The 27,626-nt window shown below is 44.3% G+C and overlaps 1 protein-coding gene across 1 annotated transcript in view; it reads right to left on the bottom strand.

Annotated features, from left to right (window-relative positions):
* The window catches only part of CUBN (cubilin), a 165,201-nt gene that overhangs the window by 44,052 nt on the left and 93,523 nt on the right, over positions 1 to 27,626 (bottom strand). Inside the window, exons 33-46 of the mRNA XM_066629121.1 lie at positions 26,165 to 26,281; positions 22,989 to 23,102; positions 21,732 to 21,860; positions 21,227 to 21,359; positions 17,829 to 18,034; positions 15,878 to 16,059; positions 12,321 to 12,513; positions 11,376 to 11,573; positions 10,255 to 10,401; positions 8,029 to 8,219; positions 6,010 to 6,193; positions 4,422 to 4,596; positions 1,407 to 1,585; positions 279 to 488 (exon numbers count right to left, since the gene is read on the bottom strand). Of these exons, the coding sequence (XP_066485218.1) occupies positions 279 to 488; positions 1,407 to 1,585; positions 4,422 to 4,596; positions 6,010 to 6,193; positions 8,029 to 8,219; positions 10,255 to 10,401; positions 11,376 to 11,573; positions 12,321 to 12,513; positions 15,878 to 16,059; positions 17,829 to 18,034; positions 21,227 to 21,359; positions 21,732 to 21,860; positions 22,989 to 23,102; positions 26,165 to 26,281 (2,358 nt within the window). The remainder of the gene's footprint in view (positions 1 to 278; positions 489 to 1,406; positions 1,586 to 4,421; positions 4,597 to 6,009; positions 6,194 to 8,028; positions 8,220 to 10,254; positions 10,402 to 11,375; positions 11,574 to 12,320; positions 12,514 to 15,877; positions 16,060 to 17,828; positions 18,035 to 21,226; positions 21,360 to 21,731; positions 21,861 to 22,988; positions 23,103 to 26,164; positions 26,282 to 27,626) is intronic.

Here is a 27,626-nt window from a genome sequence, read left to right as displayed (position 1 = left end):
CTTGTGCAACATCATATGGGCCATAAGAATGCTCTATCTGCTTAATACTGATGGATAGTTTCCCCAGTAAAAAAGATACAGGAGAGAGGGTTGGGAAAGTTCGGCAAGTAGACCAAACAAGGACATATGTGCCCTGCTTGTGTCACACAGTGTACTGGTGTACCTGTTGAGGCACTACCTTAGGTTTCAAATGCAATTACTCTAGCAGGAGGTAGCATCAGGCTGTGAGTTTTCCAGGCAAGGCATAAGAGAAGCAGCTAAACATTTGTTTCACAGACCTGCAGCATCAGGTTCTCGAATTTCTATGTAATCATTGATACAATCTGATGAGTTCTGAATATCTAGTGCTTCAAAGCTAAGGGTGAGAGAATGATCCATAGGCCCGTGGAGAAACCATTCACACAACAAGTTGTCTGGATAGTGAAGATCAGGAAATCCAATGCTTTCGATGACCCCGTTTTGTCCAGTCAGTGTTCCACCACATACAGCTGCAAAGAAACACAGTGGCATTCACCAGTGTTGTCACTGGAAGTCTGTGTTGTTTTCCATCAACAAGATTAGCAGAGAGCAAGTTCTCAAAGTGAAAATGTGCTTTGAACTTCAAAGTGTGATCATTCAGCTTAATGGCATGTGGAAACTGGAGTGCAGGTCCTGTCAGGCGCTAGTTTTTGTAGAACTGGTCTAAAGCAAACCTTTTCTTTCAGGATTTTGTTGGTTTCTGTGGCTTTCTATTATGTCTGTTGTTGCAGTAAAGTTACGATGCTAGTTTTTAGATTGTATTGTTTTGTTGTCATAAGTCACTTTCAGGGCAATCCTATCTTGCGCTGGAACCGACAGGAAGGAGACCTGCGCTGTATCCAGCACAAGATTGGACCCAGAATTGGTTCAGACAGAAGCAAGGGGAAACTCTTCCTGTTAACCTTGGGTAAGCCACCACTGCCCCAATGGGTCTCCTCGGACCTGCATAACCTCAGGAGGCAGCACAAGTCCAAGGAGAACGGAGCGGCTTTGAGTCACTCTGTGCTGCTTGGGGAATGGGGTTGGGATCCGGCATAACTGCCAGGCCCCGGCCCCACCTCCTGCTCCCTGCATGCCCACTTAAAAACGCCCTCCTCCCACCCTCCCCCTGCCCCGGATGGTTTCCCTCCCACCTCCTCCCTGCTCTTCCCAGATCCCTGCGTTGAAGCTCGGCCAACGTAACCTTCCTGGCGCAGGCCACAACGGAAGCTGAATGCAGCCTCTGTGCTCCAGCGCACCTCTGTGCGCTGGCGTGGCTTGTTCCCAATGAGGCACAAATGTGCTTTACAGCACAAGGGATTGCGCCAGCCTAACACAAGGTTAGGATTGTGCCCTTTGAATGTTTTTGAAAAAGCAGGATATAAATATTTTATTAAATACATAAATACCTCTTGAATATTTGGCATTGAATCCAGCTCTTGTGCCTGTACTGTCTGACCGAAATCTCATGTACAAGACAGCACCAGAAGATCTTTGCATACTTGGCAGAGAATTCCCACACAGTTTGGCAATCACTGGTGAATTGAAGTCAGCGCCATCTCGTAATTCAAGGTAACTTAATTCGCAGCTAAATAGAGACAACAGATATATACAGTTCAACAGGGGAAAAAAAACTTGCTAATATTTCAGGAAGTATCTGAAACAGACTAAAAAAAACCAACTGTCATCAATGACATGTTTGCTCAGTTTCAGAGAGAAGAGAACACGAAGACAGAGAGGTTAGCAATCAATAACACCTAGCTTCATCTGAGATCTAAATCAATTATGGGGAAAAGGAATATCTAAGTAGGTCACAGCAATGTGAGAAGTACACGGACAAATCTTTAACCTCTGGCTTGAAGTATGAGGGGGGAAAAATCTTTGGAAATTGGGTTAAAAAGCTCCATGAATTTAGAATGTTTAATTCTGTCTCATTTAAGTGCCAGTTATTAAAGCAGTGAGTTTAGTCAAGCATCTCTGATGCCATTTAATTAAAACCACTGTAAGGGAAATGATTAGACCTATCTTCAAATGCATATAATTATGAAATCAGTCACATGATAAGGATGATTTTTCTTCATATAATTTCAGAGTTATCAGTGCATGGTGAGAGAGAACAAAACTATGATGGCAGGGAGTGCAAAGGTAAAAAGAGAAATCTCACTCCTGGTATGTATTCTCTTAATGATGTTTACCCTGCATACCAAACTGGAAGTTTAAAGGCAAACCATCTCAGTCTGTCTGACAGTTCTTTACATTTGATTTATAATTTAAAAGTACACATAAAAGCTAACTCATACTTAATGACATCCTTAAAAGCTACCTCATCCTAAATGTGCCAGCCATCATCACAGCCCTTCTTCCACCGGTGCTGACTTCCATAAAGCAGTCAGTGCTCTGGCAGTGCATGAAAGCATGTGCTGCTGGAGTACCAGCAAAAAGGCCAGAGCCTTCCTGTGTGCTCCAGAACAGTGAGAAGACACTGACGATGGAGGTAAGCTGGCAGGTAAGGCAGGAAGTGGAGGAGAAGAGTGGAATGTTGTTTTATTTCTTATCATTTTCCAAAAGATTCTAGTTCCTATAAGACTCTAGTTAAAGATTCTAGCCATCAAAGATACAGTACACATTTTTTATACAACATGGCCCGTAAACACAAGCAATTTAAGGGATTTTCAAAAGTAATTTTGACTACAGGAGATGTACGCCTTACATGCTGACTTCAGTATCTAACCCCCACATAAGATGTGACCCCACTGTACTTCCACTGGCTTATCCAGGCCCTTCTCCTTTCTAACCTGGGATTTATTTGCAGCAGCCAGGACCTGGCAGCCAGAGAAGTAGCTTCTCCCCATCATGGATCTCATAACAGCTCCAGGGCCTTGCCTAGCAAGATAATCTGACAACTATATCCAGCACTTGTGGTTTAAAAGAAAATATTGAACATTTAGAGGAGCTGCCATACTGGTTTTTACCAGCAAATAAACCTCTGTTTTCAACCATTGTGACGCGACACACTGCTGTGCCATGAGGTTGTCTCAGGTGTGCCGCAGGATCAGAGCAGGCAGGCAGCAGCTGCATGCCTGCGTGTGGGAGAAGTGGCTGCTTTGAGCCTCTCTCGGCAGGGAGAACAAGCAAGAGAGCAGCCAGGGAAAGTGCTGGTCTCGGCTGCTTTGCATCCCACACAGCAGCTGAAGAGTCCGCTTGGAGCTTGCTCCTGCTACTGAGCACAACTCAAGCTGCAACTTGATCCTCACTTTCCTGGGAGTAAGCCCCACTGGCTACTATGGAGCTTACTTCTGAGTAGACATGCATAGGGTTGGGCACGAAGGCGGTTGTTTCCTGCCTACGTGCTGATTGCCCAACCAGAGAAGCCTGGGGGAGCCAGGAGGTGGGAGCTGTGGAGTGAGTGAGAAGACAGAGCCAGAAGTGGGCAGGCAGGTACATAGTGAACAAGTCTGCTGAGGCTCCCAACCTAAGGACTGGCTGGCAGTCAGGCTGCCTTAGACTGGCAGTGAAAAGGGTTCCTGAAAGTCCCTTTTCCTTGCCAGTTTGCCTGCAATTTCCCAAAACAACCCTCCTTGCACTTTGGGGCTTTTAGAGGAAGGGCGCTGGGCCACAATCCTATCCACACTTTCCTGGGAGTAAGCCCCATTGACTATAATGGGGCTTACTTCTGAGCAGGCATGCATAGGATTGGGCTTTTGGTTGCAATCTTTTTCCTCAAATACACAAGCAGGCACTTCTCTCTCCTCTTCTCACCCACCCCCTTCCCCAGGCATATTCCCCCCCCCCAAAAAAAAATCTCACAATCACAGTTAGTAACTCTCTTACTGTCCCTCCCCTCACTTGTCCACTCCTTCCAAAGATGCACTATCACTGCCTCACATTCTCTCTCTCTCCCCCCCCCACTAGTGCAGGAGTTTAATCCTGCACTAGTTTCAATCACTTCCCCTCACTGCCCCTCACCCACTATGTGATCAACCTGCCCTGTCTTTGCCAACACTTTCTGGCACTTTTGATAAGAATTTGAACATAGGATTTTTTCCTCCTTTTCAGAAACCACATATACTTCCCTCTCCATGCTTCTTGTCAATTTTTTTTGTCATGTAATGATTTAATTGTATTAATTTTATTAATTCAAGATTAACTGTAATGTAGTAATTTAACGTAAGTAAAAAACTGGTAGTGTGCCTTGACAATTTTAGTGCCTTGTCAGTGTGCTGTGAGCTGAAAAAGGTTGAAAATGGCTGCTCTAAGAGCATATTATAAATGAATTGCTTGACTGCAGCATAAGAAAAATGTAGATGGAACACAGTTCAGAAGAAAAAAAAATCAAATGGCATCAGGAAATTTCATAACATTAAAACCCTTCAATGGTGGCTTTATAACATGTAAAAGGAGGGTATGTAATAATGTGTAAATACTTCTGAGAAGGCTCGATATCAAACTGGTCTTCAAACTGCAGCCGCACTGCCTCCCCGTAGGGCGCAATTATGGTCCAGACGCAATCAGCATGTGAAGGATAATTGCCAGGATAGTTGGGTGACGAGACAAATCCAGAGGGGTTAGACGAACTGATGTAGATGTTGCCTCCACAAGCTGGAAACAGAAGAACATTATGAACATGTTAAACAATACAATGAATATGTGTGACCAGTAGTGTAGCCAGGGGTGACCAGCATGGTAAGTACAGCAGGCATTGCAATGCGCCAATGTTAAGCAGCCCCTCCTGCTTACTGTTTGGGGCAGCAACAGTAACCCAGAGTAACCCAGTAACCCAGTAACCGTAACCCAGAGGCACTTGCCTGAACATAACATAAGAACATAAGAACAGCCCCACTGGATCAGGCCATAGGCCCATCTAGTCCAGCTTCCTGTATCTCACAGCGGCCCACCAAATGCCCCAGGGAGCACACCAGATAACAAGAGACCTCATCCTGGTGCTCTCCCCTACATCTGGCATTCTGACTTAACCCATTCCTAAAATCAGGAGGTTGCGCATACACATCATGGCTTGTACCCCATAATGGATTTTTCCTCCAGAAACTCGTCCAATCCCCTTTTAAAGGCGTCTAGGCTAGACGCCAGCACCACATTCTGTGGCAAGGAGTTCCACAGACCGACCACACGCTGAGTAAAGAAATATTTTCTTTTGTCTGTCCTAACCCGCCCAACACTCAATTTTAGTGGATGTCCCCTGGTTCTGGTATTATGTGAGAGTGTAAAGAGCATCTCCCTATCCACTCTGTCCATCCCCTGCATAATTTTGTATGTCTCAATCATGTCCCCCCTCAAGCGTCTCTTTTCTAGGCTGAAGAGGCCCAAACGCCGTAGCCTTTCCTCATAAGGAAGGTGCCCCAGCCCCGTAATCATCTTAGTTGCTCTCTTTTGCACCTTTTCCATTTCCACTATGTCTTTTTTGAGATGCGGCGACCAGAACTGGACACAATACTCCAGGTGTGGCCTTACCATAGATTTGTACAACGGCATTATAATACTAACCGTTTTGTTCTCAATACCCTTCCTAATGATCCCAAGCATAGAATTGGCCTTCTTCACTGCTGCCGCACATTGGGTCGACACTTTCATCGACCTGTCCACCACCACCCCAAGATCTCTCTCCTGATCTGTCACAGACAGCTCAGAACCCATCAGCCTATATCTAAAGTTTTGATTTTTTGCCCCAATGTGCATGACTTTACACTTACTGACATTGAAGCGCATCTGCCATTTTGCTGCCCATTCTGCCAGTCTGGAGAGATCCTTCTGGAGCTCCTCACAATCACTTCTGGTCTTTACCACTCGGAAAAGTTTGGTGTCGTCTGCAAACTTAGCCACTTCACTGCTCAACCCTGAGATTGCTGTCTCTGCCCAGAATGGCTCCAACAGCAAGCGGGAGGGGGCAGTGCTGCATACCCTTCTTGCTACACTACTGCTTATGACTTTTTTTTGTTGTTGTTCAAAAAATCATGTTATTTAAAAGTCAGTTGGGTTGCCTACTAAAACACTCACCCAGACTCTTTGCCTCAAACTTCAGTTGGAAACCTTGCCCTCCATTACTGCTATCGGAGCTGAAGTGGACTAGCAACTGATTATCTGTGGTGTGCATAGTAGAAAAAGGACTACTGCCACAAAATTTCCCGTTTCCTCCACTGGGTCCTAACGGTGGGGCAGAAAGATCAGGTCCATTTCTAAGCTAAAAAATAAATGGTGAGCAAAGCCGGTGAGTATAGCGGTCACGAAATAATCGAGAGCAATCTCATAGAAATCATGTTACTGACAGTCATTTATACATCGCTTTTAAATGTGCAAGGGCCATCAGCCTTTGCTTTGCTAAATGTGTGTGGTCAAACTGAAATTTCCACTATGAAGATGTGGAACGGAAACTGATATACAGTCACTTTTCTAAAGTCACTCAGTATATCTAGGGCAGCCATTTTCAACCACTGTGCCATGACACACTGGTGTGCTGTGAATGGTCTGCAGGTGTGCCATGGGAGTTTAGGGGAGGGTCAAGCACTGGTGGTGGGTGTTGCAAACATGTTGTAAGGCATGTCTGCAGCACCCAGAGAGGAGGGCCTGCCGGCACGGGGCCAGAGTCAGTCAATGCTGAGCCTCAGCGCCGCATGGAGGGCCACGGTGTTCCTGCAGCACTGGCTGGCAGTATTTTGGGGTGGGGGGAGGCAGGGTGTGGGAGGAAAGGGGCCAGATAGGGCAGGGGGGAGGAACCAGCTCAGGAGGGGGAGTGGAGCTCTGCTCTGCTGTATCCTTAGCCCAACACAGAGGCTCTCAAGTCTGTGCTGGCAAAATAGCCGGTGCAGACTTGAGAAGCCCCATTGCAGGGCCTAGGGTTTTCCCTGGGGCAAGGGGATGAAATTCCCCTCTCCCTGAGGAGACCTCTGGTGGCCCCAGTAGTGCAGCTAGATGTAGCGGTAGCAGGCACTGCTGCACCCCGTGGAGCCACCAGGCATAGGATCAGGTTGTAAGTAGCATTGAGCTATGTGTGTGTTGTAGTCTACCCACTAATGTGGGAAACAAAATGTCACCTGCTTTTACTGAGAAGGTCTCAGGGCAATTATGGTACCCTATATACATCATAAAAATAAAGGTTGGTTTTCTTCTTGCACATAAGGGAGTTTACCACGAAAATCACACACACTAAGTTCACCGAAATGAAGCCTTCACTTTCTACACTGGCTTTCATATCAGCACTATAATTTACGTAAGTATTTGATACCAGTACTCTGTTTCAAGTTCTATGAAACAATCTGTGCATCTAACAACACAATCCTATCTTGCCCTGGAACAGACAGGCCAGGAGGCCTGTACTGTATCCAGCACAAGACTGGGGGCAGAATCAGCTCAACTGGAGGCAAGGGGAAACTCTTCCCCTTACCCCTGGGTAAGTCACCACAACCCCAATGGGTTTCCTTGGATCTGCACCACCTCAGGAGGTGGCACAAGTCCGAGGGGAACAGAGCAGCTTGGAGCCACTCTGTGCTGCTTGAGGAACGGGGTTGGAATCTGGCATAACTGCCAGGTCCTAGTCCCGCCTCCCGCATCCCACTCTGCACCCTTCCGCCCCCTGGAATGCCTTCTGCCCACCCTCCCCCTGACCTGGAACACCTCCCTCCCGCTTCCTCCTTGCCCTCCCCACACCCCTGTATCAGCCGAGCTCAGCTGACACAACCTTCTAGGCACAAGCCACCACAGACACTGGATGCAGCCTCTGTGCTCCAGTGCACCTCTGTGCGCTGGTGTGGCTTGCTCCCAAAGAGGTGCGAACATGCTTTACAACAAGTTTGTGACCCTCCTAGACTGGCACAAGGGACTTGCTCCAGCCTAACACAAGGTTAGGATTGCACCCTAAATGTGTTTTAATTGGAACACCAATCATAATAATTGCAGTATCGTATGTGCGTTAAAAGATGGAAAAGAACTAGAAAATGTGTTTCTTCACTCTCCATGGCTTCCACGCTGTCTATCCTCAAATTTTTTAGAAAGACTGTGACTTAGTCAAGTGTGCTTCACCTCAACGTAATCTCCACGGTTACAAGAAGCATCGTCATTCAGGACCTGGAAGGGTTGTTCAAAATGGACACTCATGATGAAACCAGCAGTAACCAAAACATGCCAGGTACAATTAAGATTCTCAGGATACATTTGTGGATAGTTGGGAGAAGCAATTACACCTCTGTCTGCATGCAAATAGCCACCACAACCTAAATAAAAGGGAGAATTATTTAAGAAAACACTTTAAAAACATTACTTAATTCATATATCACCCAATTGTATAAAACCGAGCTTTTCCAATGTAATCTTTCAACCATTCAAGTCATTTTATAGTTATCGCCACAAAACCAGGCCTTACTTTGAGCGAAGATTCATACCCATCCTAAGAATAGCCCTGTTGGATCAGGCCAAGGGCCCATCTAGCCTAGCTTCCTGTATCTCACAGTGGCCCACCATATGCCTTTGGGTGTACCTCAAAACTGTTTTCAGCATCAATTAATCCATTTGTGCTGAATTTCCTTACATAAACATGCCTCCCCCCAGAGATTATGCCAGTCACTCCACAAACACTAAAGCTCCAAAACAAGATGCAACTGCCACCAGTCCCTTCACCTACTTTTCTCTTCACAGAAGTCTAACTTTGCTAAGCAGGAGGTGAGGGTGGGAAAAGCATCTGGTAGAACAATGCGGTAAGATGAGCACTGGCTGCCTTCTCTTCTGGTCATGAGAACTTGGTCATGACAATGTTAAAATAAATGTTGAGGTCTTCCAATCTACATGAGATGCCTCTGGATGATAACACCAAGTACATAGTCCAGGACAGTACGCTTTGCAAGTCACCATGTCCTAATTTTCCTTGCATTCTTCCTCCAGTTAATTAACTTCCATTTTCAGGAGCTTGAAACGGTAAGGTGACAGTTATCTCATATGTCAGAAATGCAGGCTACTGTGCCCTGAAAATTAGTCATTTTATGACTTTTAAACTTTGTTGTAGATGAAATGTTATTTTGAAGGTTTCCCACATCAAGACGTTTTCAACAAATCACTATGGTGTATGATGCCTTTGGGGAAGGGGAACATAATCTCCTATCTGAGTTTTTCATCTATGATCATGTGAACTGACTCCAAAGTATGCTGTGACACAAACATCTGAGAACGAACTCTTTGAAATGTCAGATAAATGCGTAAAGTGCTGTATTTGGTGCAACACGGGATGTTTCTCATGTGCCCTTTGCCTTGTGTTGTTCTGTTGGCTATTTGCAAACAAAATGCCTCCTTCTCCTTCCCTTCCTTCTCCTTATTTATTTGTATGCTAGATGGCATAAATAACAATAATTGTGGAACTATTTCCTTGATAAAGGAAACCACAGCTGCTTCTCCTGAAGCTATGCTAAGCATTTGAAAATGTACAAAAGACTATGAATCTACCCTTTTATCTTTTTAACAATTAACCAGTTTGGTAAGATTATTCTCTTTCTCCAAGATAGAGGCATGCATCTTATATTAGACTGGTCTTAGTAAAGACCAAGTAATTTGGGGTGCAATCCTAACCCCTTATGTCAGTGCTTTCCAGAACTGACATAAGGGCAATGCAGCTCTGAGGTAAGGGAACAAACATTCCCTTACTTTGAGGAGGCCTCTGTGAGTGACACCCAACTGCAAGATGCAGCACACGTCCCATTGGCACCGCTATGCCAGTGCTGGAAAGCACTGACATAAGGGGTTAGGATTGTGCCCTTGGTCTTTTACACATGAGGGTGCTTATTATTTTTTCTTTTTACATTTTTAGTTTCTTATGAAATAATTAAGCACATAAAACTGTTGTACTATTTCATCATAGGTAAAGCACCTTCCAAGGTTGTTTTTTTAAATAACCCCCAACAACTTTAGAACTTGCAACTTGTACATCTGACACAAGATATATGCTTTTTTAAACTGTGCACTTCCAGACAATTTAATTTTGCAGAGATTTAGAACTTCCATTAGAGAAATTAAACTCATTTAAGCATATATCTTTAAAAAATGCATCAGTAGATCTTAAGTGAGAAGATTCTTGCTAACTAGGATAGAAAATGACACAAAATAAAATTAGGCTGCAATCCTGTACACACTTTCCTGGGAGTAAATCACATTGAATGCCATAGGGCTTACTTCTGGGTAGTCACACACTGTTCATCTATCATCATTTCCTCTTTTTTAAACTCTGCAAAGGATATTAAAGATTAATCTTAGGAAGCAATTTACTTTTGTGGATAGAAGCATTGAAACCAGCACCAACAATGCTTGCATCTGAAGTGAACTGAATGAACATTGCATCCCCAGTTGATCTGATTGGTCCAGGAACTTCACGGCCACATACAGTAGAGAGAACTGGGGCAACACTGCTGTCCCCTAGGGGAAAAAAATGGGATAAAGTTACATTGATATGTACCTACAGTTTGAATTTGCACACCACTTGATTTATTTTTTCCACATTTCACCCCTTTTCCATTTCACCCATTTTTCCATTTCACCCCTTTCAAGGAGCCAGTTTTTAAGTGATGCAACATTATAACAAGAAGCTCTCACTTAGTTCATTACTTAATAACAGTAGCCAGACCTACCCTACCTCAAAAACCTATTCCAAATATTTCAAACTATGCTTTTTAAAAATCAATATCCAGTCTTCTGTGTGCATGAAAATAATTTGAAGAGAAAGGGCTTACTTCAGCAGATCACTCTAAAGACCAGAACATCTGCTTTTAATTATACTGTGAAAGAAATGGTTCATGTCTTGATGAATTACATGCATCTTACTCTGTAAATTGGGATGTGCCCCTCCAGCTGAATGCAGGAAGCTGGCCACAAACCTATGTTGGCTGAACATCCATCTTGTTGAAAGAATAGGGTAGGGGCAGAAGGATTTTGAAACACTCATACATTTGGACTACAGGGATTAAGAGAGCTGAAACATTACAATATGTTTGCTTTCCAAAAATCAGAGTTGTTTGAGGGTTGGTTCATAACTTTAGAAGGCCAGTTAATGACCTTTAGAACCATTGGTTACCATTGAAAACACTTTTGTGTGGTAGTGGCTTCATACAAAAGCAACACTGAATGGGAGCCATGTATCACATGGATCATCCACATTTCATTAAGCCCAATCCTATGCATGTCTACTCAGAAGTAAGTCCCATTTGGGACTTACTCCCAGGAAAGTATGCATAAGACTGCAGCCTATGATAAGGCAGGAGAAGGTGGATTTGCAGCTGCAAGAGACAGATAAACAGTAAATGAGCAAATGTGATTTTAAATTGTTGTGACAATCATTGGGGTTTTAAAAGCTGAGGATTCTGCTTGTATCTTACACTACAGATGTTTCTCACCATCCCGGAAGACAAGTTTATCATAGTTGCATGAGCTGTGAGATTCAATGTCCAGAGCCAGGATATTGAAGTCCACTGTTGAATCTAGTGCTCTGATAACCCATGTGCAATTTGCAAAATTTCCATAGTTTGAGGGCCAGCCTGGTGAGTACAGGAGCAGAGGCACTTCACTGAGTGTTGAGAAACCTCCACAGGCACCTGTCAGAGAAGAGAAAATAGTTTGTAGAAAAGTTACATTCCTTCTGTTGAACAGATATATTGTTCATCCCTCTTTCTCATGTGTGTGTTCGGAATATATGTTCATAATACATACAACATGTGCATCCATGCGTAGGGCCCAGCAATATTCACATTCCCCTTCATTCCATTCCACTCCACTCACTTTTTCTCTTATGCCATAACAAACTTTACCAAATGCTGTTTTGCCAAAAGGTTATAAGGGGCCTGATCCATTTATGATTGGAAGTGTTTGAAAATGATGTTATTTATTTTACTCAGAAGTAAACTCATCATGTTCAGTAAGGCTTGGGCTGTAATCCTGTCTTATTCATGGGAAACAAACACTTCTACCAATTATAAAATGATTCATTCCGTCTCATTGAAAGTAGGGTTTGAGTCATGATCATTATCCATCAGTTTCAGCCACATGGGGGCACATCTATAGTGGCACTTCTGGTATTTCAGTGTGCTCTTTATGTGTTTAACAGAACAGCTTCGGCATCATTGGCAGGAGAAATTCATGAGGCTAAAGCCTTTGGCCTGATTTTCCCCCCATCATATTGATTTCTCATTTGAAACTGTACGGGAAACTAATATGCCTGCCTCCACTGAATTTTTTTCTGCTCTGTTCCTTGAGTGCAGGTCACTTGAGCAAGGCTGTGTGAGTTTGAATTTCTATGAGTTGTAACAAATGGGATTTTACAACCACATGGATGGAAGACAAACCTATAGGAATGCCATGTTCAGCATCTGTAGAAGTTTCTACTGCATGCCAGTCCAAAAGGAAGCCCTTTCTACTTGCAGAAGAATCAGAGGTGAACTGGAGGGTAACAGAATTTCCAGAGGAGGTGAAAGAAGAAGAGGTGGTTCCACAGTAAGTTGCAATAAGACGAGAGTGGGTGCTGGGTCCATCATAGACCTGGTACAGAGAGAAAATAGATGAGCAGGGTTTCTTTTTTAAAAACTTAACAAAGAAAAATGAAAAGTACATTATTGGTATGAAGTTACTGGGTAACTTCAGAGTGAGTATTGAGACTATGTAGAGTCTCCAAGAGTAACACAAATTAAAGCCAGTAGTGTAGCTGGGGGGGGAAATGATAAGAACTGCAGGTGCTGCAATGTGCCACATAAGCGGTCCTTCCCACTCACTGTCACAGCCATTCTAGTCAGCAATAGCAATGTGCAGGTGCTCACTGAACCAATGGTGTTTCATGCATGTTACTGTCAATGTCTGGAATAGCTCTGACGGCAAGTGGGAGGGGCCGCTTAAACAGTGCGCTTAACAGTGCGCTTCGTACTTACTGTTTTTGCACTCCCTCTAGTTACACTACTGATTCATTACATTACCTATCCAATTTTCCAGCACCAGTGCAGCTGCAATGCAGCCCCAAGATAAGGAAACAAATGTTCCCATACCTTAAGGAGGCCTCTGTGATTGCCTCTCCACCACAGGATGCAGTGCATGCCCCATTGGCATGACTGCACTGGCTTTGGAAAATTGGATAGGATTGGGCCCCCAAGCTACAGCAGGATTATCCTGCTTTCCTCAATTCTGACTAGTTTTCCATGGAGAAAATAATGCATTTCCAAATTAATGACAGACAGACAGACAGACAGACAGACAGACAGACAGACAGACAGACAGGCCTTTTTCAGAGTTATTCTGAGAAATACCTTTTTCTCTGATATTTTTCTCATATATATTTCTTCTTTTCTCTTGTACATTTCTCATATATTTCAGTTCTGCAGAACAACTCTGACCAATGAACACAAAAAGCCCTTACACAGGCATCCCCTTAGAATGAATGCATTTTGGTTGTGATTGTATGCTGCTTTGAAAGTATTTGTCAAAAACCAGTCCACAAATTAAACAAACAAACCCACAAAGACTTTTCTGTAAGTGCAGTATCTTTTTAGCTAACAAAATGCCATGAGAGGGAAAACCTTTTTTAATTAGAGGGGAAAACCAGCAAAATATCACTGAATTTTTTTCTAAATCCAGTGAGATTGTTACCCAGTGGCAATGACTCAAAGTATTTGCTAAAGAGGTGGAGGACTTTCCTAATAGGTTTCAGAAAAGACTGTGTGATACAAAACTAAACTCAAGACAGACAATGGCAAATAAAAGGGAAGTCTATCAGCTGAGTGACCCTGAGCTTTTGGGACTTGCCCTAGCACATTTTCAGTTTATACTGACGTGTGTTACATGACAGTTTGGTCCTGTAGTTTTGAAACAAAAGCGGCTCGTTTAGCTGCAATAGAAAAAAGAAAATAGTCTATGGCCTGACAAAAGAAAAGTATTAAACTAAAAGAAAAGAAAGTATAAATATGTGCAAACATTAGTTGATTGTTTAATGTGGTTTAGATATAAAAGCCAGTTTCTGGATTACAGCACACTACAGATGCCCACTTATGGCCCAATCCTACTGCAGGCCTGTGCCAACAGAATGTGTATTCTGTTAGCATGCAGTGTTTCAAAAGCACCATAAAACTCTTTGCAACAGCACAAGGCCCAAGCTGGAGACTTCCTGCTCATACCAGTAGTCGTCAGGAGGCCTCCCAGAGCAGATAAGTCCAGTGTAGGGGCAGGGAAGGGTAGGAAAGGGGTTTGAACAGGAGGAGGTGGGATCAGCAGTGCTGGCACACAATGTATCCAAACTCCCTTCCTGGGCTTGATCCACCTGCATGGATCAACACAGAACTGCACCAGCGATATCACTGGCAGAGGTTCAAATTGACTCCTTATAGTTACTGGAGCTTATCCTAGGGAAAGGGACAAATGTCCTCTCACCCTGTGGAGAACTCCAGCCTCCAAAAATCCCCCACAGGGTACAGCAGAAGCTGCTCTGGTGCTGCTGCATTACCACAAGGGGATTTAGGTAGTATTGGGCTGTTAGTGTGATCAAGGAAGAAATTTCTGTGCATGGTGATGGAGGTGAAGTAGCAGGGATGTCCAGACAGATGCTGTCTCAGTCCCAAAGAGCTTCCATTAGCTTCTTTGGGACAACTTTTTAATAAAATCCTTAAAGCCTTGGCATCCATTATTTTTAAGAGTATTTTGAAAGTTTGTGGTTCCAGAGAAAATACAGAATCAATGCCTGCAGTGTGTGTGCTTGGAATTAAGCGGCTGTGATTGGCAAAACCACCAGATGCTGCTCATATCAAAACAATAATTTACTCATCAAGCACTGACTTCTTGTGACCTAGGGAAGGGAAGACAGGAAAGCAGGAAAGGGGTTGCACTGTAGCAGAGAAGTTGCCATGGGCAACACTGACAGAGGGAAGTAGAAGGGGCGAAATATAGCAGGAATAGAAGAGAAACACTAGTAATACAGGACAGGAAAGACAATGGGAAGAACATTGTCAGGATCTAAGAAAGAATGCAGACCTTGGGCAGGAAAGATGTTGGAGACATAGGGAGAAGCAGTTGACTATAGAAGGCAATGGGAAGTCTAGGAATTGTGCAGAAGTTGATAGATATAACAGAAACAGCAACATCTGCTCCTCCTGCCCCCCCTACCCTGTTGTTTCCCTTGTGTTAGTATCTATATTGGAAGCTCCTTGGGACAGGGACCTGACTTTTCACTTTATAGAAACACATTGTGCACATTGGTGGCATTAAATAAATGATGAAGCAACAAGGTGCAACAAGGCCGGAACCTGAGGGGCAACTATCCCGGACACTATGCCAAAGGGTGTCCCTGACCGCCTTGCACTGCTTACAATTCTTCTAAAGGAGGGGTGCTTGTTGTGGCAGCTTCATGGCCCCGTTCCTTCTGTTCACCCCCTTCAAGGGGGAGCATCAACAGGAGAAGGAACAGGGGGCTTAAGCCATTGTGGGAAGGACCCCTCCTCTGGGAGAACCCTAGTGGCACAAGGCAGTTCTTCCCAGGCTAGGAGGTGCTGGTGGCTTTGCACTTCCCATTCCTTCTCCTGTGGAGGCTCCTTCAAGGAACAGGGGGTGCAGAGCCTACAAAGTCTCCTCTTCTGGAGAGAACCTGGAAGTGACATCACAATGTCACTGGATGTCACTGCCCCGGAAGCTGGGGCTTCTAGGTATACCTTTGAGAGCAGCCATCATCCATAAGGATGTTTTGTCCATATTGTCCTTTTCTGTTTATTTTTCAAAATTATTTTGTATGAACAGTGAAGTCAGAGAGAGCGTGTCCATGTGGACATGTAGGTCTGCAGATTGCTCCTTGGATATAAGCAACTCTTGCACTATGTCTCAACATTTTTTTCACTGCAGTTTACCAAAAAGGGACACACAGCTTCATGCCCACCTTCAGTTTGTCAAAAAAGCAGAAGAACAAGTCTTCGATATCCATCTCCAGGATCCGGCCATGGATAACTTGTGTTGCATTCACAGATATCATCCACTTGTAGTTGGAGTTGTGAGGGTAATTTCTAGGCCACAGTGGAGAAGCAATTTGTCCCATATTCCCCACAATATTATTTCCAAACACTGAAACAAAAGAGATTTATGGTGACAACGTGTTATTCATATCAATTTGTTGTATAAATGGTAGCTTAGGGGGCAGATTCAAAGTGCAAGAAAATGGTTTTCTCAAATTGCTTTGAGACTTGGGTTTTGCCCCTCATAGTTGCTCAATGCCATGCTTCTCACATCTATGATAAGTTTTCTTTCCTCTTTCTCCCCTGGGGGCTGGGGATAAGAATAGGCCCTCAGTTTGGCTGTACTTGTTGTAAGAGGCGACTAAACAGCCACCGGGTAGATGGGACTCGTCAGCCTGGGAAGGCAGCTCATCTGATCCCAAACCTCCACTGCCTTGTGGCTACATCCAGTTATGGAAAAGGCTTCAGGAGTCAACCTCGAGGCAAAATCTGGAGCTGGAGTCCCTGAGGCAGTTCATGGCTGAACACAGTCACGTTCTGGCAACTCCTGTGACGCCGCTGGAACCAACTGTATTGGCTTCTGCCTTTCCATTGGACCATTTCAGCGACGTGGAGAGGGGGGGGATTTGCTGCATGGGTAACAGCCTATCCTCCATACCTACTTTACCCAGGCTTCATGCACTGGAGAGGACACTCTGTTCCAGAACCACCATTCAGAGCGTGACACCATAGTCTTCGAGACTGAAGGATGCCAACAACATCTTTCCTCTCTCAAGACTGTGGACTTTGTTATCTTCACTTTAAAAAAATGTTATATGCATAGATATCTACAGATTGCGTAAACTTACCTGTAACTTAACTATAGAAAGCCAGGTTGGTGTAATGGTTCTGGTGTCAAACGGGCAGCCTAATCCTACTGAAATCTCCTACCCTGAAGTAACTGTGCCAAAAGAACGCACACTGCATCAGGGGGGTGGGGCAGTTAGGTCTCCTTGGGATAAGTGAACTAACCCTCCACCAAGGAAAGCCTCCACCACTGCCATGGGACTCCTTGTTCAGCAGGCATAAGTCTGATGTGTGGCAGTACGGGGAACAGATGGGGATAAAATAGCCACACATGCAAACATTGCCAATACCACAGTCCTGGTCCACCTTCTTCCCCAACTCCACCCTGCTCGGGATCACCCCTGTTTCTCGCCCTGCTATGATCTCCCTGCTGCTGTCAGACTAACCTGTCTGGGTTCAGCCACGGGCCTCCTGCACAGCTGCTGGTTGCGGCAACCCACTCAAAATGGCTGCCAGCAGCATGCTGCGTACACTGCCATCTTGGTTGGCAACCTTCAGTCTCGAAAGACTATGGTATAAGCCTACACCCACTTTACAATAGCATAACTCTGTCATAAACCCCTGCGCAGAAGTTCCAGGTTCAAATTCCTGCTTGGCCATGAAGCTTCCTGGATGACCTTGGGCCAGTCACTATCGCCTCTGTCTAACCTACCTCACAGGACTGTTGTGAGGACAAAAGGAGGGAAGGAACCATGAAGACCATCCTGAGCTTCTTGGAGGAAGGGCAGTATAAAAATGTGAAAAATAAATCATACAGTGTCAAAGGGAGAAAATCTTTTATCCTAAGGGTTCTTTGTTCTGGACAAAGACAAATTGCCTTTTGTTGAATGAGAAATATATCCAGTGACAAATAGCATGCTCTCAGTTAATTAATAATTCAGTACAGATATTCTTCATGCCTTTATACTGCAGGTGTGGGCCCCCAAAGGGCAAGCAAAACTATTTTACCATAGTATATTTCTACATGTATCTTTCCTTGCTTTCAAAGGATCTGCAAGATGATATTTATTGAGTTCAATGGTATTTACTTACAATGAGCAAATGTAGCCCGGAATCCTATTCCACTTTTTGAGCCATCTGAGACGAATTTAACCCACAGGATGTGTCCAGTGATTGATGTAAGATTTAAAGGCAAGGAGTTTCCACAGTATCGCCCCAATAATTGGTCATGGAAACTGCCTTCCCAAACTTCTAGGTAGTCCTTGGCACAGTTTGCGCTGTCTTCCATCTGAAATTCTCTATTTTCAACAGCAATATGGATGCTATAATTAATATAACTGTATACATGGTTTAAAATGAAAAAAAAAATCATGCATCTTGCTTCTAGTGAAACTAATAAGAGCTTCTTAATCTCTGATAAGAGCTTGTTAATCCTCTGGGGTAAATAGCTCCTGTAGGAGAATGATCCACATTGGCATCAAGGGGAGGACAAAAGGTTAAAGTATTTCTATGCTTTGGTTCCAATCTGGATTGGGCCTCCTGGGCATTCTATTTCCATTTAAAAAACAGGCAGGTAAGGATCAAATTAGTTGTTCCCAAACTGTGTGCCGCTATGCCTTAGGGTGCCATAGCACACTCACAAGGGCACTGTGTAAAGTCCTTGGTCACCCATCCTACTGGCTTTCCCAGGAATTGCCATCTTGGATCTCATGAGATTTGGGCGCTGGCAACTAGGATCTTGTGAGATTTTGTGAGAGCCAAGACGGCAGTGTTGGGATGAGCTGGGAAGAAGAAGTTGGGGGGGGGGGGCACAGTGATCCCATTAAGTTTGGCAACCACTGGATCAAACAACGAATATAAGGAACATGCTATTTGGTCCTGGGGAGCTGATTTTTACTTATTTTGTGTATAGAAGGAGAATAGTGTCTTCCAATAACTTTAAAAATTGCATTATTATTATTATTTGTGGGGCCTCCCTGTGGGGGAGGGGAGGGCCCGCCTGGCCTTTCCGAGGGGGACCCCTTGTGGAGGCCTCAGACTCGTTCCCCACAAGAAGGGGGGGTTGCGTCACCCGGTTCCCCTTCTTTGGGTTGGCAGCATTCATTAGTCAGGAGCAGGGGCTGCTAGCAGCAGATCCTCCTGCCTGCTCTTCCAACTCCCAACTGCCTTGTCATCCCTGGCCTCCAGGTTTATGTAGGGCAGACCCCTCCCCTTTGGCCCCTCCCCTTCCCTCACAGGGAGGGTACAAATAGGGCCTGTCTCTAGGCCTGCCCTTCCCTAGGCTTACCACAACTCCTCCCCTTCCTTTCTCTGTTTCCCTCCCACCTCTTCTCACCTGGAGTTGCCAGGCTTGTTCCTGAGAGGGCTGGGAAGGCTGCTGCCTCTACTCTGGTCCAGAAGCCTCCTCCCTGGGTAAGCTGGGGACTCGGGGGAGGAGGGGAACCCCAACATTATTATTATTATTATTATTATTATTATTATTATTATTATTAGACAAGATTAGCATGTCAAAACTCTCCACCATTCTGGGAAATGGACACAACAATTATAGTGTCTCAATAGTGACAATGTAGTTACTGACTTTGCAGCTCCTCTGATTTTTTCTTTTTTGTTGTGCGTCAGCCTGAGGGTAGTTCATGTCAGTGAATTTCTAATTTGAAAAGCATGTGGTCTCAAGTCCACCTACATGTTGCACTGACTTACCATCTAATTTCCCTAGATCAGCTGGTTGGCAATCTTCAGTCTCGAAAGACTATGGTATAAGCCTACAGCACCCGATATTCCCAGGCAGTCTCCCATCCAAGTACTAACCAGGCCTGACCCTGCTTAGCTTCCGAGATCAGACTTGTGCAGGGTAATCAATGCTGGATATAATCCCTTATCCAAAACTTATTTTTTTCAGGGGTGAGAGGTCCCAAGAAAACACCATGTCACATTTCCTGGTCTGAGCCATGGAACTGAAAATCAATCCTAATGTTTAACTCAGGTGGGCTACAGTGCAAGTAAAATGCTTTTCTTTGTCCATCTTGCTGAAAAACTTCTTTCCATATTAGTGAAAAGAATCAGTTTGGTGATTTTTAGATGTTCAGTAGTTTGTGTGCTTTTTTTAAAAAAGATACACAAATACTCCATACAATTAGATTCAAATTCAAAAACCAGAATCAATTAGAAAGCTTTGATGTGTTTGGTTGTTCTGGTTGCTTGTTGTTTTGTTTTGCTTTTGCATTGGGAAAAAACGCAGCCCCATCAACTCAAAATGTCACTGGCAGCTACTGTAGTGATGTGCTTAAATAAAATAAAGTAGTTATTTCTGTCATTTCTGTACATCAGGAACTAATCTGAATATGAGATGCTAACTGAAAATCATTTTTTCCCCTGCAAATATTATATATTCATATTTTTTTCAAAAGCCAGCCATGAAAAGAAAAATAAATAAAACCAGAAAGAGTTTTCAAGAATTAATGTATAAAATACTTCTGCTCTCAGATTTCCTTCCAGCTTGAGTGAATCCATATGCCTCCAGGGTACTATGAAACAGAACCCAAATACCATCTGGATACATTACATACTAATTAATAACTGTTGGAACATGAAAAAAGAATAACTGAGCAAGACTGTTATTTGCAAGATGAATGGCTCTTACCAAATAATTAGACACAAAACTGATAACCAATGTTGATATAAGACATAAGTGATGCTCATTGACTGTTCAAAGAACTCCCACTATTACTTGATTTTTTTCCTTTCAATTATTAACAAAAATCCTGGAAAAGCAGCCCCAGTGGCAGCCCCAACCCAAGAATACACAGTACATGAACACTGACATTAGTGTATCTTTACTGCCTATGCCCACACCACTCCAGTAATATATGAATCAGACACAATGGCTCCATCCTATCCAGAAACCTACTGCATGCACAGTGGTCTGATGCATGAGCTTCCCCATTCTCTCTAACGAATGCTCAGTCCTTCACAGATACTGTGTTGCATTCATGGTGCCTCCGCTGAAAAAAAAAATTGGAGAAAACAGTACACACATGTGCACCAATTCCATGTGCACCTTGCACCATATATGGGTGCAATGAGGTTTGCTATATTCCATAAAATCTCCTATTATTTGTCTGCAGGGCCTGCAACATAGCAACCAAGGAAGCCGTTACTTATTTTGCAAGGAAGTGCAGAGAGGCAAAAGGGGTAGTACCCATGTTCTCGCTAAACTAAACAACTAAAAGGAGTAGTTGTTTATGGCAGGGTGGCATTTACAGGATAGAATGCCTTTGTCTGAAAATCTAACATGTTATATGCTCATTAACACACAGCGGAAGAAACCGACGGCAAGCCCATTATGGCTGCTGCTGTGTTCTCTGTCCAAGTTGTGAGCACTGCTACAGTTTTACATGCTGGTAATTACATTTCCTACCAAACACAGTGTTTCCTTCCTGCAGTTCCATTAAAAGACTGAACAATAACCCTTTGGAAATTTGATTTACGTGAAAGACAGCTGGAGCCGGTTGCCTGGGGAGCTTCGAATGTTCCAGACACATTCAACATTCAGAGGGTAAGGCTCAGGAAACTCTGGGCTGTTGAAGGATCCTCTCTCCATATGGAAGGTACCTCCGCAGGCTAAAATGAGAGGAAGAAAAAAAAAGTGAGCCAGAGAAAATGTACAAAGGGGGTGAATACCTCCAGCAGACTGGATATTTTGATCGCTGGGGAAAGAGGGGATTTCCCTTCTGTACAACTTCTTGGCACTAGCAAAACTCTTCCATCTCCATTTTAAGACATAACATCCTGGTTATAGGAAATGTGTGGCTCTGTTTCTCAAGTGGTGGAAGTCGTGGGCCTGACTCAGGGAATGTCTGCCTTCCTAGATTAGCATTTCTGCATCAAACCAGAAATGCAAGCCAGACTATTCTAGAAGCAAAGGACACTGCAAAGCGTGGGCACTTCACAGACTGAAGATACTGTTTTGGAAGCATTCAGAGACAAGCTTACCCGAAGTTGATGCAGCAAAGGTAGCACGAAACCCCTCGGCGGTGATGACATTATTAGAGACAAAGTTGACAGACAAAGCGTTGCCAAAAGAAGTCACAGGATATGGCATAGTGGTGCCACAGTAACGCCCTGGAAAAAGCAAAAGGAGATCGTTTCTTTCCCATGATGTCTCTGTCATGTTCACTTGTCATCGTCCACCCTTGACCTAGGTTTCTTTGAAAGTTATAGTAGGAACGTTCTCTGTAAACTGTGGAAATACAATACTCATGAAGTCATGGAACATCACCAGCCCTATCTCTGGATGCCTGGTTGGCTAACACTAGTCTTTGCCTGTATCTACAATGACTACTGAGAACTGGGTTAAATCATTCTTAGAAAGATGTTAGAATCTATCAAGACTACCTGTCCTAACTGAGCACCTAAAAACTAATGGTTCAGATCTTTCACTCATAGACAATTTCTATTATAAGCAAAGGTCAACACTCAGCCTTCACTTGAATGGCTGGGCAGCCCAATCCTAAAGGTGGGTGCGTCAAAGGGTGCAACGGTACCCAAGCAGCTACCACTGCATTCAGTGGACCCCGGCAAACGTTGGAGGTCTCCTCGGAGGAAAAGGACTTTTGTCCCCTTCCCCTGGGGAAAGCTCCAACCCCTGCAACGGGGCTTCTCAAGTCTGCATTGGTTATTTTGCCAGTGCAACTTGAGATATTCCATGACGGGCCTTCTGGCCGAACACAATGTTCAGGATACGACAGCACATTTGCGACACTTAATGCTGGTGGTATGCTCATACTGCAGGTACTGAGGAGCTCAGGACTGGGCTCTAAGTGAGGTTCTCTTTCTCAACCTACCCTACCAGCCCCTGGTTGACTTGTTGGGACAATTCAGCAAAGACTCAAATTGCACCTTGCAAACTTCCTCAAGATGAACTGAGTGTTGCATGCAATGTTTCCATTTCTGCTCATGGTGAACAAACCAGAGGACCTATTTGCTAGGGCAGGCAAAAGAAAAATCGATTCAATTAGCAATAAAGCCATTGAGATGTCTAAACAAGACCAATGAAGCTACGAAACCAACCTACAGTAAAGATAAACTCCCAACATCTCCACTAAATTTCACTGTGGTCTATACTGGGTAGCAATTTCTGAAACTAATAAGTATACTTCACACCCCAGAAAGCCACTCAAGTCTATAATTTTGGCTGTGAACAAATCAATTTGCTTTTAAAAGACTGCAAACAAATAAATGCTACTATACCTTGCAGAGGTGCATCATCGTTATCTCCTTCCCGGATCTCTACATAGTCCGCACTGCAGTTTTGCCTGCTATTTTCAATCTCAAAGTGAGTGAATGACAGTGTAACATGATTGACTGTGGAAAAAGGAAAATTGAAGCTCAGGGAAGGTTTTGCATGTCACACACAGTGAATTGATATGTTTTCATAGTAAACATAGTCAAATATTTTATTTGATCTTTATGTTTTGCATCAAGATGGGGTGACATCAACATACTGTACTAACTTCACATCCTGAAACATAGATTTTGCAGATTTTGATAACCAAAGGGGGTCTGGAAATGGATCCCCTGAGGATACCGAGGTTCCACCTATATAGGTATCATTGTCTTGTGGGCTCCCTGAAGCATCTGAGTAGAGGAAGCTGGATTAGATTGCCTTGGGTCTCTTCTTATGTTCTTAAGGTGGGCAACTTTTTAAAGGTTTTTTTAAATAAAATTAAAAAATATATTCTGACCATTCCCAACTGCTAAAACTCCTTTGGGTCCTTGTACATTTAGCTATTGCTGCAAGATTCAGTACATGACTTCTAGAACTTTTGATCCTTTTGGGTGATCTGATAAAGGAGCTGGACTTGAACCTGGGCTCAGTGGCATAGCTCCATAGAGCTGCACAGTACCACATAGTATCGGGTGACACTTCAGGTCTCTCTCAGGGGGGTGGCAGGTCCTCCTGCTCATCATCCCCCCAGCAATTCGGCCCATGGGGCCTTTGGCCACTGGCTGCAGGAGCAACGGGCAGTAGGACGTGCTCACTGCCTCCACAGCGGTCAGACATTTGGAGCTATGCTGCCCACTTCAGAGAAAGTGGGTGACATAGACCCAAGGTGCACGATCACCCTGAGACTGGCTTTGGCCTCTTCCTCCACAGCAGCCACTCTCTGCGCAATCACCCTTGAAGCAATGCTGCCTGCTTCTTCTGAAGCAGGCGGCATCACTCCAAAGCACAGTCTTTGAGAGTGAAGGCAGCCGCTTCTTCTGAAATGGCCGCCTTTGCCTCTCATGAGTGTGCCAAGACAACTGGCTGCAGAATTGACAGGCAGGTTCTCCTGCCCTTCAACCCCGCAGTCATGCTCAGAGTGAAGCCTGCCACTTTAGAAGAAGCAGCTGACCTCACCCCAGTTCTGTACATGAATTGTTTTGGAAATTATTGTGATGACATCATCACATCACCACAATTACTGCCAGAGCAGCCAGATAGGGAGCAACACCTGGGGATGTGACCAAGGCGGGGCAAGTCCCAGTTGCATCACTCCCTGGACTCATTCACAGCAGATTTGTTACATGGTCTTGGGCAAGTCTTATTTTCCCAGATAGGACTAGAAACCTAATTATAAGAAACTGAAAATCCTATCTAAGAATACTAATACTATGAATCTTACTTTTTATCATCTATGAATCTGACCTCTTAAAAAATTAAGCACTAGTTTTTCAGAGGCAACAGTCTGTTCTGGGCAATGGAGCTATTCCACATGCAAGCAACTCCCCAACTGGGACAGCTCTCCAATCAGCTCCCCAACTAGGACAGCTTTCTCATAGAAAGCCGCCTTATACTGAGTCTGACTGCTAGTCAATCTAGCTCAGTATTATCTACACTGACTGGTAGCATTTCCCAGAATTTCAAACAGCCTTACTTGGAGATACCAGGAATTGAATGTGGGACTTCTGCATGCAAAGCATATGTTCCATCATTGAGCTACAGCCTTCCCAAAATGCAAATGAACTGTAACTGAGGGCGCAATCCTATCCTGCACTGGAACAGGCAAGCCAAGAGGCTTGCACTGTATCCAGCGCAGGATAGGGGCCCAAGGCAGCTCAGCCAGAGGCAAGGGGAAACTTTTTCCCTTACTCCCGTGTAAAGCGCCTTTGGCCAATGGGTCTCCTCAGACTTACGCCACCTCTCCTCCTTGAAGTCGTTCCGTTCTCCCTGGGAACAGCCCCGCCTCCCACTCCCCACCCACCCCGGGACCACCCATTGCCTGTCCTCCTCCCGCCCAGGAACGCCTCCCTGCCGCCGGGCCAATGCAAGACTCACGGAGGAAGACAGCGTGGAGGCTTACGTCAGCCTCCGCAGGCCGGCACTCCTATGAGCACCTCCCTGGTTTAGTCCTGAGGTGGTGCAAACGTTTGCAACCCTCCTGCGCCAGCGCAAGTTCCTTGCTCTGGCCCAAGTGAAGGGCTGGAGTACGCCCTTCACTTGGGCCTGAGTCAACTGCTTGGAAGACAGATATTCTAACCACCATAGCATAGCTGCTTATTCATTCACTTAAGAGCAGGGGTGTCCAAAGTTTTTGGCAGGAGGGCCACATCATTGTGTCAGGGGGCCAGGGAAAAAAAAGAATTAATTTGCATTTCAAATTTGAATAAATTTACATAAATGAGTGTATTTGAGATGGAACTTATATGAATGAATGAATGAAGGTCTTGCAATAGCTCAAGGACTATAAAAGGTCTTCCTCAAAGCAAGGCTGGCCTTTTGTTCACTGTCACTGCTGCATCACAGCAAGCAGTGGAAGGAGCCCTTGTCCCATAGCTCACACGAGAGGTCGAACATTGTGTTGGGCCAGCGCAGGCTCCAGCAAGTCTTCAGAGGGCCAGAGGCTCATTGGAGACTGGGGGCTCCCTGAGGGCCAGATTGGGAGTCCCTGAGGGCCACAAGTGGCCCCCGGGCCGGGGTTTGGACACCGCTGCTTAAGAGTATGGAGTGGTTTGCATACACATTGTTGATTTCCCTTTTTATGTACATGCTATACACAAATACCTTCCATTTAAATGGCCAGGGATACTATGCAAACACAAGGGGTTCTCTCTCTCTCTCTCTCTCTCTCTCTCTCTCCCCCTCTCTCTGTGGGAATTTGAGTTTAAGCTCTTCAATATGACCTTCAAGCAAAGCTCTAATTGACAGAATGGCAAGACTGTACATTATCTCATCTTGCACTAAACCCTAAATCTTTTCACATTAAACCCCACTCCAGAACAGATAAAGAGACCCATGGTTTGGTCCATCTATCAGGATGCAGGACTTCCTAAAGAGAAGAAAAGGAGGAATTCTGCATTGTTATCTCAGATGAGAGGAGGATGTTAGTCATTCTGCTAACATTCCCCCAAGAGAGGAGGTGTCTCTCTGTGTGTGCACTTACATGGCTCCTGGGCTCGAATAATCCAGCTGCAGTTCTGATTGTTTGGGTACTTGGCTGGGTACAAAGGAGAGGAAATTGCTGCCCCAGCTGAATCAGCTTCTAAGACACTTCCACATGCTTTGAAGCAAAAGATACAAAGGCATTACAGTTAAGGTACCACTGTGGGTGAAGTGTGATGAAATTCAACATTACCTACCATATATAGGCACTGAAAATAAGCAGGCACTGAAAATAAGGTTGCGGCCAGAACCAACTCTGTTGGCTGTGCCAATTAAAAGTTTTAATTGTAGATAACAAAGATTAAATATGGGACTTTCTGCATGCAAAGTAGTGGTGGCTGAAGTGTGTTCTCATAGCTTGGGATGGTTTGGCTCAAAAATATGCCAAGCTACTGTCACCCAAGTTGGGGACAAACTAGATGTTCTTTTAAGCAACTGCTATGTAACTGTGGACTTATTTTTCTTGTATAAAACAACATGGGAGGAGGAAAATTAGGTGGAAACGCTAGCTAGCAAGCTAGAGAGTCCCTTTAGTTGCAGTCGTACACTTAAACTGTGGTCTCTTATACTACATCAAAAGCAGCTTCTGATGCATTTACAGTTGTAAAAGCAACTACTCATACAGTATAGTGTGGGGCTTAAAAACATCAAATGGTCATGTGTTAGAGAACTTGGAGGCTGACCAGAGGGAGTAATGTCTAGTGGTTAGCACCATCATACCCCTTCCAGCTCTTCACTGATTTACTGGTTTAGTGGCCGAATAGAGGAAATAGGTAGGTAGATATCTGCTTCTACCACCTGAGCCTGAGAAATGCAGGCAGACGGTGGACCATCTGGAAAAAATCTCCCCTCTCAGGAGAGCACAGAACCCAGTGTTTCCTGATTAAAACCAAAGTGGAGTGATGAATCTGGGACAACCTATTGAATTACCACTGAACACAATTAGGCAAGGAGTCAAAATGCAACCAGTTTGATACAAACCTAAAATAAAACAGAATTAAACAAAATGGGGAAAGGATGAAGGAAAAAAAAACGTGCAGGCAAAAAATGGTGGAATGAGTTTTAGATGAAAAATGTTTGGATGGCCACAAAGAAATAACTTGACAAATCTGGATGTAGTAATGGGTAGTGCCCAGCAGGGGGAACTGAGTAGCTATATAAGAGAAAAACACACAAAATTCCAAGACCTTTGCTAAAATTTAGAGATTTGATAAACTGCCTTGAAGTGGAAAAGATAAGCAACACACAATTAATTTCCTAAACATGGCTAGCAACTTATGTTATCCCAGGAATGCTGACCTTTTGCTTTTACTGGGGAATAAGTGGGTGTGCCTTCTGTGAAGCAGTAGCTAGTTCCAGGAGTACACCTGGCAAAACACCCCTGAGCAACCCTGGGCTTGATCTTAAGAAACTTAGGGTTGATAATGTCATGGGGTTTCCTGATTGGATGTAGGGCAGCCACC

Source organism: Tiliqua scincoides, chromosome 5, assembly GCF_035046505.1.
Source record: "Tiliqua scincoides isolate rTilSci1 chromosome 5, rTilSci1.hap2, whole genome shotgun sequence".
Lineage (NCBI taxonomy): Eukaryota > Metazoa > Chordata > Lepidosauria > Squamata > Scincidae > Tiliqua > Tiliqua scincoides.
This window is presented reverse-complemented; position numbering and strand designations above follow the sequence as displayed.